Source organism: Daktulosphaira vitifoliae, unplaced genomic scaffold, assembly GCF_025091365.1.
Source record: "Daktulosphaira vitifoliae isolate Bord-2020 unplaced genomic scaffold, ASM2509136v1 Scaffold_1, whole genome shotgun sequence".
Taxonomy (NCBI): Eukaryota; Metazoa; Arthropoda; class Insecta; order Hemiptera; family Phylloxeridae; genus Daktulosphaira; species Daktulosphaira vitifoliae.
In genome coordinates, this window is record NW_026099572.1 from 77,204,520 (window position 1) to 77,224,283 (window position 19,764).

Genomic DNA, 19,764 nt, shown 5'->3' on the forward strand with positions numbered 1-19,764 from the left:
TGTGACAAATAAATGATTTAATGTCTCAATTTGTAAAAATTCGACGAAGCGAATAAAATATAATTGACTCCATTCCTTCTATTGTACTTAATAAAATGTTTTAGTATTAATAATGGCAATTTTTTAGTAATAATAAAATTTAAAATACTAAAAAGTTGTAATTATTTTATTACTTTTATAGTCAATTCATTTTTGCAAATAGAAGCTTATTGACAAAGTTTCAAAAATTTTTTTATTAATATTTTTTACAATCTGATGTACATAAGATATGTATATAATGAATAATAAGTATAATTCATAGACTACATAATAAATTAATTATTTTTAATTAAATTAGCAAATCTTGACACCGCCACCTTTTTAATTTTTTATGGGGAATTCCTGGTATTGTGTTACAAAAGCAGACTGATATGAGAGAATTTTTGTATTGAGATAATCGGAATTTCAAAAAACTATAATGTAATTGTGCAATCTCACTTACAGTAGAAACATTTGGATCAGAGTGAAATGTGATTTGAAACATAAAAAAAACCCAGCACAGGGGGGTCGCGGCACAGTGGTGACGTGACATAGTTGGATCAAGTATAATGATATCTGATAGTGATTAAAATCACTATCAAAAATAAACGCTTCGATGCAAATCTTTAGATAGTGTTTAATTTTAAAAAAATTGGTGTTTTATTCCAAAAGCTACTTGATCTGCTGGTTCCTTATTAATATCTCGATTAAGATAAAGTATGTCGAATGAAAAAGAGTTTATTAAAAAATATTATTTCTCATAAAAAAATTGTGTGGATCCATAAACTTTTCAATAAGTTATAGCATTATAAAGTTAAATNAAAATTTTTTTATTAATATTTTTTACAATCTGATGTACATAAGATATGTATATAATGAATAATAAGTATAATTCATAGACTACATAATAAATTAATTATTTTTAATTAAATTAGCAAATCTTGACACCGCCACCTTTTTAATTTTTTATGGGGAATTCCTGGTATTGTGTTACAAAAGCAGACTGATATGAGAGAATTTTTGTATTGAGATAATCGGAATTTCAAAAAACTATAATGTAATTGTGCAATCTCACTTACAGTAGAAACATTTGGATCAGAGTGAAATGTGATTTGAAACATAAAAAAGAACTTTCGAAATTAATTATGGGATTTTAGACTGGAATCTTTGATTATGGTTTGTGTTTGAGGTTTTAGTAATATCTCAAAGGTGAACTTCGAAGGTCAAAAGAGGTTTCATATATAGTGTGTGAAGAAGTGTTTTATTATTATTTTTATTAAGGCATAGAAGACGGACGCGATTGTTGAATAAGTACACTTTGTTAATGACCAGATAAATTTGCAACTGAAGAACGTTTCAAAATTTTTATTTGAATAAAAATAAATTTGGTCAGTATTTTTATAATGTTAATTACATCATAACAAATACTAGTATATTAGATGTTTTTAAAAACTATATTAGAAGTTGCAAAAAAATTATAAAAAAGTAAAGTAACTTGAGGAAAAAATTGATTAAAACTGTAGGTAACTATTATATCACAAATTCTTACAGTTTTTAACTGTCTTTAGACGTAATTTTTAGATGACCTAATTTAATAAAAGTTTCCATCTAAACAATATTAATTATAATACGGCCACAAGAAAATTTTCATTCCCCGGTAAGCTTATCCACACCCCTACTTGGGTACCCAACGTCACTTACTACATTAAATTTCTAATACCAAAATACTTATGTTTTTATATAACATGTTTATTACATATAGTTAAAAAACAACACAGTTATCTAACATAGTAGATTTGAGTAATTTTTAAAATGTCTAAGTGATTATAAAATGCAGTAAAAAATCATAATTTTATTTTGTCACCAATGATTCAATTTTTAGATTTTTTTAAAAATTTTAAAATTAAGAGGCTTTTGTCTACTTTTTTAGAAAATAAATTAAATAAATTAGATAAAATTTGTATTCTTTAGATGTATGGATCAGTAAAATACGTCTATTGAAAGCTTAGAATAATTTATAGACAAACATGAAAAAAAACCTAGCATGATACATACCATGCCTTCTCAGCTTCGCATTGAAGCTAAAAATCTAATCTGATATCAAACGACCAGTTCCGTTTTCTTCTCGTTTTTTTAATCATATATCATATTATCATATTTTATAGCGATTTTATAATGGTAACGTTCCATATTATTAGCCTTTACACATAATGCAATTCCAGTAAGGAAGACTGGCAGCATTATTGGTGTATGGTTTGCCCTAAGACAATCGTCATAGTACGGTATTTTCCTCTATAATGATGAAATAGTTACAATATAAATTTAATAGATGTTCCTTTTTTATACATAATAAAAAATATATAGATACCAATTTAAATTCTTAAAAATCCTTACTAGGGGATTTCGACATTTGTACAAGTTACAACAATTGTAAATCCGGGTCATTCAAACAAAAAAAGTGAATAAACGCACTGCGCTTACGTTATTTATAAAATTATTTTTGATTTACTTTATATTACAATACATCTTTTACATACTCCTTAAATTCTGTTTTTATGATTCAATTTAAGTGCTAAGTCATAAATATCAACAAATTTAAGAAGAAATTCACAGACAATTGGACAGGCTGTTAAGTTTAACAACTATTAGTACTTTAAAACGAAGAATTTTATGACTTATTTACGAGAAAATAAAAATATATGCATGTTTTAAGATAGGTATACAAAATAGGATAATATTTTGAATATAAAAAACAAATATTGTGGTATACGTACACTCATGAAGAAAATAAAATAAAATCTCAATTGCAGTTAAGTTTTATTATTTTTATCCCTCAGTAATAAAAACTCTGTAGAATAGGGTCATTTAAAAAAAGAATAACATTGAGGGTCCTCAATTAAAAAATTTACTAATAGATAAATTTATATATATATATATATATATATGCTAAAAAGAAGTGGAATATCCAGGATTTTTCAGAGGGTGAGGTAATACCAAAAAAAATATTGGTAACTTTTTAAAATAATATTTTACCAGAATTTTGGTTTAGCACAACCAATGAGGCTTAGCTCTTGTAATATCCTGAATATGCCACTACTAAATAAAGCCCTATAACGCTATTTCGCATTTACCATATTTTTATTCTTTTATGTGTTTCTTCTATAACATCTACATTAGATCCACAACGATACATTTCAAAAAATGACTTAACCACTAGCATAACTAGAATAATTTTCGGGAGTTATATTTTCTCCGCAAGATCGAAGCCATCTTGTTCACGTACAGATAGGATCCTTCACGGATTACTATGCTAAGGACAGACACACTTCTTAAGCGCACTATGAGCTACCTAGACCTACTTAAAGATGTTAGGTTGAGCTTCGGGTCGCACATCGACAGTGGTTCCAGAAGGTCATGAATAACTTAGCAGAATTAATGCCGAACCTGGGGTACTGAGAGAAATCTGGAATCATGGTCTAGAGGCAAGCCACCACTCGGACTGTGTCACCCTACTGCTCGGTCTCTGACATTGCGGTGGGGATGCTTGCGGTCTTGCTAGGAATGAAGCACGCTGCTGGACATGATTAGTGGAGACAGAATGGTTGTTCACTTAGTGAAGACAACCATCATAAACTCCGCTCGTAACTATGCTCCAGTGGTGCGTTAATCTTTCCTTGGAGAAAGATACGTTGCCTGGACCCGACCTGGTTGAACCAATAGTCGGGTTGATCGGACTTGTAGGGAAATGACTTAGCGATTTACCAAGGTGGGAAACCAACGCCGTGTTGTGATCAGCTCTCAATTAAGTTCAGATTGTAAGGAAAAAATTGTAAATTATAAAGATATATTAATAGGTTATTACCAAAGTTTTTGTGACTTACATAATAAATTAAATGATTTAATAATTAATATGTTATCATATAATGCTGAATATATTGTACTAACTGAAATATGGTTTAACGTTTCAATTTTAGACTTTTAGTTTTTTTTTAACGATTATGTTATCGTTTGACCGAAACTACAAATCGATTTCTTGTTAATAAATATTTGTTAATAAACTATTATTTCAGAAGTTGTTACTATATCCATCGATAATGTAAAGTAATTGTTTATCAGTATACATGGTAATGGTAAGACAACATTATTTGACCAATTATATCCCTCTGGATTGTTCAATAAATGTATATTTGGCCCACGCTGAAACTGTCCAATATAAACGCCGATTCTACAGCTGTATTAATGGGTGATTACAATTTGCCAGATACAATTTTTTTAAATAATGAACATGGTATATGATGGAGTACGGTCAAATAATGCAGATGTTATTTATGAGTACTTTTCTTTCTTAAACTTGTATCAATATAACTATATTCCTAATATTAAAGGATTCTTACCTAGATTTAATATTTTCTAATTCTAATTCTATACTTGAAAATACTTCACTGGATTCTTTATTACCATTAGATTTGTATCATCCGGCATTATTTATGAGGACTTACTTGTTAGTTTATTAATATTAAACAACATGTTTGTAAGTTATGTGAGTTTTATTACTTTAAAAATGGAGATTTTAAACAAATATATAAAGACAGGTCATTTGGACTTGATATTATTTCAGGTTTACATTATAGTGCCTACCAATATTCTCTTACTCGTCTAATTCATTTTATATGTTTGCTATAGTGTTTTTCTGGAATACTCCCGGATTGTTAGATAATTAGCTATGTTATTTCTGTATTCAAATCTGGTATTAAAACTGATATTGGTAATTATTGGCCGATTTCTAAATTGAGTTCTGTCCAAATTTTCAAAAAGCTTTTAGAGCCAGAATTATTTTGGCATTAAAAAAATGTTTTTAAAAGCTGTCAACATGGATTTTGTGAATCTAAGTGAACAATAACCAATCTACTTATATTTTACTTAAGTATTGTTGCTACCGTTGCAGTTGTGGGTTATAAAAAAAAGCTTTTGATACGGTGAATTATTTAATTTTGATATACAAATTAAACATTTTGGCGTGAATGATCCATTATTCAAATGGTGGTTCACCTCATATCTCACTGACAGGAGCCAAAAAGTTAATATAAATAATGTTCTTTCTATTGTTATAAACGTTAAATTATAAACCTAATAGCATTTCTGAGACAGCTCACAAGAGAGAAAATCTTAGGGGGTATAAGTACCCTCAAACTTTCAATTAGTTTCGTCAATGGGTATAATTTTTATTTGTTATACAGAATATGTTAATAGGATTGTAAACAACCAATTTTTATAATAGTAGAATTTTAGCTTTATGCAATGTTGTTTCTAGTATTGGTGCCCCTAAATTAATTTATTCTGATAACGCCTCCCTTATCCAGCAGCTGATTATGTTACCGAGATACCTGAAAAAATTTCTTTGAGTCGGTTATTAAATCGCAACTCTGACTCGTCAAAACGGAATTTGTGTACATTTTTTTTGCTAATCATGTCATTTTTAAAAAGCAAGGTAAGATTGTCTGATTAATATTCACGTCCTTAATTTTTTGTCAATCTATCGCTGTCTCTATTATTAATTAACCTACTGTATTTATTCACAATTTTATTTTTAAGATTTTTTGTTTTAACTTTCTCAACAAAATATTAAATCTTTTAAAAACGTTAAATATTTGCCCTGATATTTTATAATTTAAAGACGATTTTTATGCGTTTCAATGTTCAATTATTTTTATAGATTTATTTCATCTTAATCTTAAATGTGCATTACTTCTGATTTCAAATAAAACGTTTTTTTAAACATCAATAACGATAACTAAAATTGAATTTAGAATAAAATTGGGTGTTTAAATATTTGTTAAACAGAGAGAGGAAATGACATATATATAGGTACCGAAATTAAATAATTATGTATTTTAATTATGTTGTGATAAATAAAATTTACAAATTTTGAAAAAATAGTAACTTCAACGAGGCAAAAATCATGAAACATGATGAAAATATTTATTATATTTAATAACACAAAGAAAATGAGATGTGTCTAAATATGAATTTATTATATTAGTAATGCTATTTTCTGAGAAATATAATTAAAATGTATAACCGTGGACGTCATGATTTAACTAAAAAATAGTCCTAATGTAAACTAGTTACACACTACGCGTTTTTTACTATTTACATTTCACGTCCGGTTAAAATGTAATAAATAATAATACCGTGTCGCTAAATTTGTCACGTTTCGGGTGTTCCTATTTATCATATCTATGACCATAGAAAATATAGTAGGTTCCTTTAGTTAAAATAAAAGAGATCATCAGGGCATATTTTAATAATTTTCAGTTTACGTTTAGTACAAACTATAATCATTTACATATTAGCCATATCTAGAAATAGTGCCTCTCTATAGAAAACCTTAATTTTTTCTTTTGATTAATCATTTAATTTTTCAACTTTTTAGAAATAATGAGCCAAAAAAAAAATTGAAAAGATATTTAATGCTTGAAATTCATATGCTTTAAGACTAATAATTAATTTAATATTTTCTCCAGTACTGTCCTTTAACAATCGTCAGATGCACGTGCGCCTAATATCCTTTTAAAATGCGGTCCTGTAATTTTGAAAATACATTATCTTGTGTTATTGGTGAAGATGTTTTTGAACGTTTAAACTAATAAAAACTATACGTAGGTTAAATGTGAGATATTATAAATACATTAGTAGATTTGTTTTCCTTTGAATTATTAAAAAAAAACTTTTTGTTATATTTTTGATACTTGTAAGTTTTTGTATAAAACTATAACCTTTTTCTTCTTTAGTTATTTTACTATATTAAAAGAAAGAGAACAACGAAAGTTGTACATATGTAAGAAGAGTAAATATTCATTCACATTCCAAGTGAAGTGCTTTTGCTAACAATTTTAGAACTATCTAATGTGTTGTTAAATTTTTATTTACGACTTATATATTTTATAATTATACCTTAGAAATAAGTACCTTAAAATACCTGTCACTCTTAAACATTTTTGCACTAGACGATCCTTGTGCTTCGAGTTGACTACTCTGAGCAATTAGAAAATATTTTTCCCAGGCGACCTTCTTTTGCTTTTAGATATTATTAAAACATTGTTATTGTAATTAAACATTAAAAAGGTTTTGAAACCTACCCAAAATTTTAAATTCGGGATAATTACCATTGTATTATACATATTTTTTTAGACTGAACCTGGGTTAGGTGATCGACATGCATCCGACCGTCAAACTTATCAAAAGTCATTGCTTTTCTACAATCATACTGAATGCGAATGCCAATCTAAAATTGAAGAGATGATGCCAAGAGATACGATCACTACTTCTTTGTCTTCTGATAATCAGCAAGTATCACTATTTCACAGAAATGATAACAGGTATTTTTTAGTAATTAAAAATATTATTTTTATTTAAATTTTTTCTTTTTAGTTGCAAATGTCCAACGGAATATACAGTACGCTATCTAGCAAATGGATCATGTTCTTGTGATTGTTTTGACAAACAACGTGAATGTATCCGTTATAAAAAAGGAAATTTATACTTCAACCATCTCGATAGATAGTAAGAAAATATATCTATATAATTTACTTAATAAACTGAAAAGCAATTTAAACACAAATTCCTAATTTGTTTTCTGATAATAGCTGCATAACGTCCGGACAATGTTTACTACCAATGTGCGAGTACGGGGTTTATTCTCATAGAACTGGACGTTGCCCAAAGAAGTACGAGAATCAGTATTCACTTAAAAAGAAACACTACTTTTAAGTATATTTTAAATAAATTAAGACTCTTAGTTTTACTAATAAACCTAATAATGTGTTCAGTTGTCTCTATGTATGTGTAATTATTACTAGTTTGTAATTATTATAAGATATACCAATAATTGTATTAAAATTGAGTTTGTAACTTTTCTTCCTTTTATAAAAAAAAAATATGTTTTATTTCTATAACACGTTATTGTTATATACTTGTATTTATGCTGGAATATAATATTTATAAATATTTTGTATATTTTTTTAAGTTATTTCTTAAAATTTTACTATCTATTTCAATGTTTTTAATAGATAATACCTAATTTGTAAAATATTTATTATTATACTAAAATATAAATATATATTTTTAATATTAATGTAATAAAATACAAAAATTTTGTATGTAACTATAAAGAAAAAATTTAATTGCTGACAATTTTTTTTGTTTGATATAAATTTATACAAAACTCATTAAAAGTAAACTACAGTAGGGATCTAATAAAATAGTTTATGTATTTTTAAAAAATTATTATTGAATAATATCTGACAGTGATTAAAATTATTGTCATAAAGTGCATTGATGTGTATTTGAAGCATACATTTTAATGTAAGTATTCTGTTAGCATGAAAAATATTACAAAATTAGTGTTCAAAATCTCTTAAAATCTAGATTTGGATAATTTTCTTTTTTTTTCTTCAAGTACATTATATTACCTTTAATTTGATATAGGTTAAAAAACATAAAAAAATTTTTGATAATAGTCATACAAATTGCTTATACTTTCTATCAATAAGTTTTATAAATTATTTTAAAATATAAAATTGTACATTTATTTTAATACCATATAAAAATGAAAAAGCTAAAATAACTAACACAAAAATAAAATATGCATAACAATCATGATAAAAATATTTTTTAAAATTCTATTAAAATAAAAATAATCTGAGTATATAATTTACAAAATATAATTCATTCAAAATGTCACTACAAAAAATCGATGTTTATTAAATTATAAAACTATTGATTTTATAAAATCATAATAATTAAAAATTACTGAAAAAATTCAAATGTCTCTTAATGATAATAGTATCAAAATATGAAATATTTATCGTTATACAAGATCACAGTTTATGTAAAAATTATATTACTTTCCCATTACACAATCTTGAAGCCATTCGTCAGTCATTTCATCTAAATCTCGAATTTCATATACTCTTGTCAAATTAGCTTCACGTTGCAAAGCCATTTTTGTACCAGCATACATTATCTGTAATTCCATATGACTATCTGTGAACAGTCATCTATTTGAATTTCATTATAAAAAGAATGTATAACTCCATATAGAGCATGTACGATTATTAATAAAAAACCATGCAATAAGCTAAATATAATACAAAGATATAATATAATATACAATAATATAATGATATAAATAAAGATATATTAGGGTTTACTCAAGGTAGCATACTTCTAAAAAAAAAAATACGGTAGCACAGTTAAAGACGTTGCGATACTACCGATTAGTGATGGGTCGTTCACGAACGAACGGGTCTTTTTGAACGGGTCATATCAGTGAACGAGTTGATCCGGATCGCAAAAAAAATAGATATCGTTCATTCGTTCATACGTTCATTCGTTCGTTCGTTTCACGCAATATGTCGGACACACTGTTTCATGATTCGTTCATTTACTGAACGTTTACCTGCACTTCGGTTAAAACCTATGCCTAACCTTATATTCTTATAATATAAAAATTTAAAAAAAAAACGAAGAATATATTCTTTATAAGTATATACTTATAATGTTTTTTTAAAAAATTAAATAAAAAAATACTTATTGCCAATGAGAGTTTAAAAGCAACACTATTTGGTTTGTGATAAAAACATTTTTATTGCAGGTCTGCAGACTAAATTTTCAAAGTTGTGACATGTTTCTACTAACATAATCATGCAGGTTTAATACAGTTAGATTATTTCAAGTATCCTACTATATTGTTCATTTGAAGAACAATTTTGATTATCAATATATAGCTATTTATTTCATAAATATTACATTCATATAATTATTTATAAGCGAAAATAGGTCTATGAATTATTGAATTTAGCAACTAGGACAAAAATTGACTATTAGACTAATATAATTGTTGTGAGAGGTATTAAACCACCTCACTCTTTTATAATCTGGTCATAGCTGCTGTAAATTGTAATATCTGATTTAGGTGAATTAATTTCTCTATAAAACTCCTTTTATGAAAACAAATAATTTAAATGATTTCGCTTATTATAGAAACAAATTCTATGGATTTATGTACCGCAACTCATCCGCTAGTATAAATTATTTGTTTTTATTCTATACAAAAATATTCGTGTATAACAGCATATTATGTTATTTCAAGTAATTTGTATTTGAAAAAATAATATATAACTCGATTATACAAGTGTATTATCAGTAAAAATTCTGATATCATGGTAATGTTACATGGTGAAAATGCGAATTTGAACGACTCGTTCAGGAAAACCATAGTAAGGAGTAATTGATAAGAACCGTGACCGATCGTAAGAAATGAACGAAAGAACGAGTTATATGAACGGGTGATTTGAACGATCCGATCCAAACGATCCGGATCGTTCGATTGACCCGAAATTCCCATCACTACTACCGATACCAGAAAAAGTATCGATACTTTTCTTTCGATATGAGTACTTTTTGTATCGATACCATGGTTTCGATACTTTACTCATATCGATAAAAACGTACTAGTATCGAATGAATGGTATCGAATCATTTTACCGCCACAATGCCATATCGATTTAAAAGTATCAAACAATTCTTCTCGAGTAAAATAGTTTGCGCGTGGTTGGACCGCCGGACCGGTTAGAAATTTGCTCAAACAAATCACACAATACGAATACGACTATAATTAATTCCTAATCGGAATGATAAAGTCCCCGTTTATCGATAAGGCGATAAATCATCTATTTTAAAATACTTTTAACAATGAATTCGGGGAAATACTCGAATACTGGATACGGCGATAATTCGGCATTCCGCTGTTCAAGTAACATTCGATCGACCAGTGCGAGTGCGACTACTCGATTTTACGAAGCCGCCTACTAAAAGAGTAAAAGTTGGATTTATTTAAAAAAAATGGACAGTTATTGCGCAATGCAAAATTTGCTCCCAAAGCGTAAAATACTGTGGCAATACGACCAACTTAAATAAACATTTAAAAAAACATCCAAATGTATTGGAACCCGGAACGAGTGGTTTAACAAGAAAAACTTGTCAACAAATGAAATTAGCTTCGATACCTGTAATTAATCCTGTTTTGACGTCATATCAAATTCCTTCGGTTACAACGTTGAAAAATGCTCTTGATAATAAATATGAGGTCACAAAAGAAATATTAAAAGGTTGTTTGTTGGCAGCACCACACGTGTGTATTACATTGGATTCATGGACTGAGACGATGAATGAAAAAAGTTTCCTTGGTGTGATAGTACACTACCTCAAGGATATATCTATCAAATCACATTGTTTAGCAGTTGCAGAACTGAAGGAAAGACATTCTGGCCAATATATCAGTTAGATTCTAGATAAAATTCTTTTAGACTGGCAAATTGATAAAAGTAAAATTGTTACTGTTGTAACGGACAATGTCGCAAATGTAGTTGCTGCCGTTAATAAAACATTCGGCAAGAGTAGGCATACCCCATGCTTTGCACATACCATTAACCAAGTGTCAACACATACAGTTGGTCAAAAAAATATAAAACCTATAATTTCCAAAGTAAGAGAAATTGTAAATTAGGTGAAAAACAGCGTCATCCACAGTGATCAATTGAGAAGAAAACAGTCTGAAGCTGGAGTTCCTGAAGGATAATTTAAAAAATTAATATTAGATGTTCAAACAAGGTGGAATTCTGTTTTTTTTATGATAAGTAGATTTATAGAAATGGTGTCTTTTCTTAGTGCAATGTTACTCAATGATATAACTGCACCTAGTAAGCCAACCGCCATAGAAATAGATATCCTCCGACAATTAATTGAATTATTACAACCATTAAAGTATGTCACAAAAGAATCCTCTGGAGAAAATTATATTACTATCTCAAAAGTGATCCCCGTGATTAACTGCCTATTAATACAACTGGCCCAAATTCAACCAAGATTTGATGTGTTGATCGAAATTAAAGATAAGTCAAATTATTTTCGTATTATACGGAAATAATTAGAAGATTTAGACTGATTAAGTAAGTAAACCCGATTGCTATTGCCACAATTTTGGATCCAAGAATCAAAAATCTTTACTTTAGCGATCCAATTGCTAGTTCAAGTGCAATGGCAGAACTTCGAAGACTATCAAAACCAGATATATCATCTAGCGAATCAGAAGGAGAAATGACAACATCTAAAGAAAATGTGGAGAGTTATGTTATTTGGGCTCACCATAGAAAACCCCGTGTCTCCACTGAAGTCAAATCCTTTAGAACTTTGGGAAGATATGAAAACAGTCTTTCCCATGTTATATAAACAATCAAGGATATCTTTCACTATGGTTGTAACATCGGTTCCATGCGAAAGACTGTTTTTAAAAGCCGGAAAAATTATGACAAAAACAAGAAACCGTCTAACAGGTTCTCGTTTAGAAAAAAATTTACTCTTTGCAGATCTACTCAAAGATCAATGGTTTTAAGTTATAAAAAATAAATTTTTGAATAATATTATATAATTTGTATTTTGTATTGTACATAAATAGTTTCACTATTATGTTTTTGATTATTTTGTTTATTTTAAATCATAATAAAAAACTTAATTTAATATACCTAAAAGCATTTAATATGTGTTTAACATTATTTCTGTTCCTATAAAGCAGTCATAAAACTAATACATAAAAAATTAATAATAATAAATTAACAAACTTTTTCATTTACATTAATAATAATTTTTTTTTTGGTTGCATTTTGATTCGTATTCTTTTTCTGAAGAACTTATTAAATTTGATAATTTGGGGTATATCGAGTTATGTAATAATATACCTATAATGTATGTATATAATATAATATACATCTTTGTAACTTATTAAAATAATTAGAAAACAGGACAAAAAGCGTTTTGAGAGACGGTCATCAGGACGACAGGATACAACACTAAAATAAAGGACAACCTGTATATAACAGGACGTATGGTCACCCTAAAATAAATGAAAACTAAAGCCTGCAGTTTGCAACGTTGTATACAGTATACTTGTATCCAGCTATCGATACTTACTCATATCGGTCCATTTGTTTCGATATTTTACTCATATCGGTATTTTAATTCGATTCGATACCAAGTAAAAGTATCAATACTTTTCTTTCGATATCACGTCACTAAGCACAGTAGTCACGACACAGTATGGATGTGGTATAGTTGGGACAAGTATAGATGATTTCTGACAATGATTAAAATCACTATCATAAGAAATGCTTCGATGCAAATCTGTAGATAGTGTTTAATTTTAAGAAATTGGTAGAATATTTCAAAAGCAACAATAACTCTTATTCCCTTAATTTTATTCCGATTAGTTATTTGATTTATTATTATAATATATGAATAAATAATAATTAAAGTAATTAAATTTAGTATGAAATTGATATTCAATAATTTAATATTGTAATTTTTACGGAGATATTATAAAAATAATAAAGTAGTTGTATATTTCTTTACTTTTAATGCGTATAAAAATTTAAAGGGCTTGATGCAATACTTTTCAATAAAATTTTTTTGTTTATTATAACAAAGTTATAAGTTTTATACACTGGACTACAAGGAACTTTCATTAGAAACAAAAATATACTTTTCTAAATCAACTTTTTGCACAGTTTTCAAATGTGTAATTAGACTTTTTCTATCACTTCTAAGTTTTAATATTATTACTTATTATTAAAAAATAAGTAATTACATATAAAAAAATTATTGTTTTAAATTAATACGGATTTTGATTTTTAATATATTAAAAATAAGGAAAATGACATATTTAACCTATTTTTTTAATCCTTTAAAGTTCATTTTTGTGAAAGTTTATAATAAAAAAAAATGTATTTATTATCATAATGTAATATCCTTTTGTTACTTAATTAAATTCTTACATCTCATCAACGATTACCAATAACATAGCGACGCCGTTGAGGCGTGTAATAGTTTAATTTTGTTTGTATGGTCCTTGCCGAATAAGCCATAAATGAACTCATACAGTTTCGCGTATGGATTAGCAATATACAACACATTACTTGTCATTGTTTGTTTACATATCCTACACAAACAATGATACAATACAAATCATTCCTCGTAACGCGTTGTAAAGGACACCTTTCTTTCAATTAAGTGACTTATATTATCACATAAAATTTTATTACTATGATTTATTATAACAGACCTAAGAGCCCTCTGGGATCTGATCAGTCATTTGACATCCGTCAAAGAGTCACTTCTTTTTTTTTTCTTCTGGCGTTCAGACTTAAGTGCTCGGCTTTGCTCCATTTTACTTTGCAGCTTTTTATCTATTTTATATTGTGACTTAGTGTCTTCATTCTTACTATAGTTCAATAGTTTAACTTGAGATAAATTCATGTTTGAATAATTATCTAAATCAATTACAATATATGCTTACATAACAAACTATTTTTCTTCTTATTTAATATCTAATAAGTCTAAATCACTTCTTCTCCTCTCTACACCGTGGAACTTGATTTGCAGCCAAGATATATCAGGTAAGAGTAGTTTAAACACATTAACTACACTAATCAAGTAATAACTAGAAACAAAGTACTTTTATTTATAATGTCTTTACGGTGATGGTATTAACTTTATTTTTAGTTATTATAATAACTTTTAGCTCAACTTGCAACTTTGAAATTGACATCAATAAATAGAAAATTTTATAAGAATTAAAAAAAATTGTATTGTTAAGATTAATATGCAGTCAAGAAATTTTATGATTACTATTTATAGTAAATTTATCAGAAAAAATCAATATTTTTTTGGATTTTTATAGTAATAGATAACTTAAATAGAAATAATAGTAATCATTTCCTAGTAACTTTTGGTGTTTAAAAAGATTCTATAAATGCTTTATTAACTGAATTAATTTTAATGATTTACTTTAACTAAAAAAACCAATCAAAAAAAGTTGTTAAAAGATCTACTCAAAAGAGCATATTATAAAATTTGATTATAATTGTAAAAATCCATTGTTAATTCAGAAGAAATTAACAATCATATTTTTAGAAATTATTTATATAGCAACATGTTAGCAAACAAAATAAATGATAGTCACAAAAAATTCCTAACCATACGCGGGTTGGAACCTTGAACCCTAAACGCATAAGACACAAGTGTTTCCGACTCGGCAACTGTACTTCGCTTCGGTCGAATGAAATATTAATTTGATTTATATAATATTTATGAAAATAAGTGTACTCCCCTTGTCAGGTATTTTAAAATAAAATAAAATACAAAACTCAGAATTTTATCACAAATATAGCATATTTAAAAGAAAAAAAAGTGAAAAAATTTCGAAAATTAGCGATTTTTAAATTTGTAATTTTTTTGGATATTTCCCCCATTTGCGGGGAACGAGGGAATGTATTTCAATTTTTAAGGGTAATGTCTTCGACTAGATACGATTTGTGATCTTTGGACGTATTATTCATAAGAATCGGTCCAGTGAGAGCTGAGGTTAAGTGGTAACAGACACACACACACACACACACACAAAAAAAAATAATAATAATAAAAAAAAACACATCATAGTAAAATAAAAAACTTCTCAGCTTCGTATTGAAGCTATAACTTATTATCAATTATTTTATAGAGTTAAAACAATATACTACAATATTATTAGGGAGAAAAAATGTAATATTTTGTTTATATTTTTTGTATAAAAGGTTGTTTTAGATAATAATGTATATTTAAAATCAAGTATTTAGATTCATTCTTCATTGGGTCACATCTATCAAATTGTTTATGTAAAATATAACAGTAGCATATGTTTTATATAGTATTCGGGTGGAACATGTCTTAATAACAATATTAGAACTAGAACTTATTGAGCTACAAGCATTTTGGTGCATAAAAAAAGTATGTAGGATGAGTGAGTAATAATTGTACTGGTGTATATTTATCATGAATACTTCAGTTACGCTACATGATCACAGTAGGTATTAAAATGCTTGTAATTCAATAAGTATTTGTACTAATTTTATTATTGCTTCATAAATAACTTTTAATAGAAAAATGTTATTTTATATTTTTGAAAAGATTTAAAATTAATATATTATAAATGATATTTTTATTACTAAAAACAAAAAATAAAATAAATAACTTTAACAAAGTTATGAATGCTAAATTTAAAAAAAAATTACAGTAAAATATTAATTATATTAAAAATTATAATATTTTTCAATTAAATATGTGCCACTCTGCATAATATTAATTTTTATTGAATTCATAGTAATTTTAATCATAATAAATATTAGCAATAATAATAGCTATTATATTATTTAATATATTATTGCTCTAATGTCAAAAATTACAAGGAATATTTTTTAGTTTTGAAAAAAATAAATAGTTTTGTAATATCTAAGTTACTCAAAATTGTACAGGTAAAAAGTAACAATTTAATTATAATTTTAGCTTCGATGCGAGACTGAGAAGTTATTGGTTTTACTATGATGTGTTTGTGTCTGTTACCACTTTTTCTCAACTCTCACTGAACCGATTTCTTTCAACGATACGTCAAAAGATCATTAATTATATCTAGTCGAAGAAATTACCCTCAAAAATTTAAACAATTTTCCTCGTTCCACGTAATTTTCCCCATACACAGGGAACGAGATTTTCCTCAATCTCCAAAAAAATTTCAAATTTAAAAATCGCTAATTTGTGACATTTTTTCAATTTTTTTTACTTAAATCTGCCATAACTTTTTCAAAAATAAACAATTCAATATAATTTTTTTTTTTTGAGATGCTTGATGTCTTTACCTATCATTTGGTATATTTTTTTTATTAATCTGACCCTTTACCAGCCCAAAAGAGGGGATGTAAAATGACAACTTTTTCACAAAAAATTTACTTTTTCAATTTAACTTTTGAAAGTGTGATACTTTTATATATATCTTAAATTAAAGCTAATGTAATGTACTTTATTATGGAAAAAAAAAATTTCGAACTTCACGGTGAAAATGGCTATCAAATGCTATTTTTGTGTAAAAATTATAGATTTTATTTTTTACATTTATAACTTTATAATGCTATAACTTATTGAAAAGTCAATACACTTTTGAATAATACACATTAAATACACAACTTAACTTTTGAAAGTGTTCCGGAAAGTCTGACACTTTTATATATATCTTAAATTAAAGGTAATGTAATATACTTTATTATGGAAAAAAAAAATTTCGGACTTTATTTTATCTTCACGGTGAAAATGGCTACCAAATGCTATTATTGTGTGAAAATTCTCGATTTTATTTTTTACATTTTTAACTTTATAATGCTATGACATATTGAAAAGTGTATGGATCAACACAATATTTTTATGAGAAATAATATTTATATCCCTTTTTTATTCGACATACTTTATCTTAGATCTTTATCTAGGAGATCATGTAGCTTTTGGAATAATCCACTAATTTTTTAAAATTAAACACTATCTAAAAATTTGCATTGAAGCATTTTTTTTTTATAGTGATTTTAATCACTGTCACATATCATTTGTACTTAATCCAACTATGCCACGTCACCACTGTGCTGCGACCCCCCTATGCTGGGTTTTTTTTTTTAGTTCTATGTATTTTTTAGTTTACGAATCATGAATTATGTTTGGTATGGTCATCCTTTATACCTTATAAGGCTTTCAACTTTATTTTTTCAAATGACTACAAAAATTATTAAAATAGCTTATTTATTAAATATTGATCTAATTATGAAAATTACTGATTGACAACAACTTTTAGTTCTGTATTTCAGAGGCTATTATACCTAGGTTATGGGAATGAGTCAAAAAAATATCTAATGTTAAAAATAGTATTACCCCTCACATCACTTATTGACATTAAAAAAATAAAGTTTACATCCTTATTGGGTATAAGAAATTAACATAAAACATACTTCATTATTAAATTTATAAAATCATGGAGCTAAAATAAACCAATAAAAACATTATTAATATTATTTAATTTTTCAATCAATTAATGGTAAAAGAATCACCTTATATACTTCTAATCTATACAAAATGAATAAATATATATTTAATAAAAAATTCAAAAATTAATTTTTTTAAAGATATCCTAAATGTTTATTTATTTTCATTAAATGTTATTATTTACCTCTTGGAGTGAAATAAATAAAACACATGGGAAATGATACCCTACCATCACCATGTTCCATTTTGCAACAATAAATAACATAACGAGGTTGATGACCTGGTAAAATCTCTCTTAATTCTTCTAAAGATATGTTATCCAATATTTCGTCAACACATACCTGTTGTTTTTCTCGATCAACTTTCACTAATAAAATATAAAATAATATTACAAATTTAAATTTTGATATTAATATCTAGGTTTTGAGTCAATATTAATATATTATCAAACTATCAATATTTTAGCTAAAATATACATGTTAAAATTACTTCAACACCTCTTAAGAAAAAGGTCGTATTTTTAAAAATCTTTGTTGTATAAATATATAAATGTTTTAAACCAAAATAAGTTAATTATACTTGATTTAAAACTTGTTTAACAAACATTAACTTATAATCTTTTTTTATAGGAAGTGTCAATTTGATCAAAATTAACATATAACATATTTACAGAATAATGTTTTATAATTTTCTCATTTAGTTAATGATTCAGAATGACATTATTCAATTAGTTAATTAAAACTAAAACTACAGTTTTTAGAACTAACTTATTAAAGCAGCATTTGTTGTTGCTTTTCGAAAACGGAATTGTCTTAATTTTTCCTTCACATCATCGCTAATGTCACAAACTTTAGTTCCCTGATAAATTATAAATTAAATATATTAATATAGATGGTAAATAAAAATACTAATAGCTATATGTTAATATATTACAACTAAATTTTTTACATAATTAATTATTTAAAATATTAAATATGAATGAATGTGGTAATTACAAATGTATTTATAAAATAAACTATTTAACAAGTATCACAACTAATTAAGTAATTTTCTTACTAAATATTAAGTTACTATAATGAATAAAAATTTAATTTACAATTACATTAATTTTTATATTTATCATACTTATTTACTGTTATATATTTATCATTTTAATAAAACTTGATAATTAAAGGTAAAACACATTGATTTCATTCAGACTAAAAAAATGTTTGATGAATATCAGACATTTAACATTATAACTTTAGTTAAGTTATAAATTATACAGTTGATACAATCTTCTTCTCAAATTGCCATTGTCATACAGATTTTCAAGTATGGTCAAACCATTAGAAAAATGTTTAAACAATACTTAATCTGTAAAATAGCAATTTGAAAGGAAAATTATGTTTTTATACAATGTCTTAATATTTATTTGATTTACTGTAGTTTAAACTACATAAGTTTATATATATTTGAATAGAAGTACTACATTGTTTAGACTTACCATTTTAAAACTCAATTATGAAATTGTAGAGTCAGAAAGATACAAAAATCAATTTTATGAAATTAATAAAATTAAGTTTTAGGTTATATTTTTAATACATAATGTCCCTAATCTTTGCAAAAGTGTCAAGATTGAAGTTTGCTTGTTATATTTATAATTCTTAATTTTTTTATTAATGTGCAATTATAATATTGAAACAATTTATAGCTTTATATACCGATTATACTATCAACCCTTTAAATACCCCTTCTCATAATAATGTTATCAGTGACAAAAATCTCGGTAGTGATTAAATATTTCTGTTATATAAG

General features: G+C 26.3%; 2 protein-coding genes and 1 long non-coding RNA gene across 4 annotated transcripts in view; 1 reads left to right on the forward strand and 2 right to left on the reverse strand.

Moving 5' to 3' along the window:
- Positions 1-8,020, forward strand: part of LOC126896201 (uncharacterized) — a 28,116-nt gene extending 20,096 nt beyond the window's left edge. Inside the window, exons 4-6 of one of the 2 annotated variants that reach the window (XM_050668781.1) lie at positions 7,210-7,364; positions 7,450-7,581; positions 7,665-8,020. In XM_050668781.1, coding sequence (XP_050524738.1) covers positions 7,210-7,364; positions 7,450-7,581; positions 7,665-7,788 — 411 coding nt within the window. In that variant the 3' untranslated portion in view covers positions 7,789-8,020. Of the gene's footprint in view, positions 1-7,209; positions 7,398-7,449; positions 7,582-7,664 lie in introns of both variants that reach the window. The other variant, XM_050668780.1, reaches the window with a different exon arrangement.
- A 569-nt stretch (positions 8,021-8,589) lies between these two features.
- Positions 8,590-19,695, reverse strand: LOC126896203 (glia maturation factor beta). The gene is made up of 4 exons (XM_050668783.1): positions 19,454-19,695; positions 18,735-18,825; positions 18,152-18,334; positions 8,590-9,063 (listed from the first exon to the last, which is right to left on the reverse strand). The coding sequence occupies exons 1-4, from the start codon at positions 19,454-19,456 to the stop codon at positions 8,921-8,923; spliced, it is 420 nt and encodes a 139-aa protein (XP_050524740.1). The 5' UTR covers positions 19,457-19,695; the 3' UTR covers positions 8,590-8,920.
- Positions 11,058-16,141, reverse strand: LOC126896205 (uncharacterized). The gene is made up of 2 exons (XR_007701802.1): positions 14,429-16,141; positions 11,058-14,353 (listed from the first exon to the last, which is right to left on the reverse strand). It is a non-coding gene; the product is annotated as an uncharacterized LOC126896205 (long non-coding RNA).
- Positions 19,696-19,764: the final 69 nt, after the last annotated feature.

Excerpts from the sequence above, each read along its gene's own strand:
- LOC126896203 (XM_050668783.1), bottom strand. Across the intron at positions 18,335-18,734 it reads AACAAATGCTGCTTTAATAA|TGAAAGTTGATCGAGAAAAA; the intron begins GTTAGTTCTAAA and ends ATATTTTATTAG. Across the intron at positions 9,064-18,151 it reads TATTTATTTCACTCCAAGAG|ATAGTCATATGGAATTACAG; the intron begins GTAAATAATAAC and ends GACTGTTCACAG.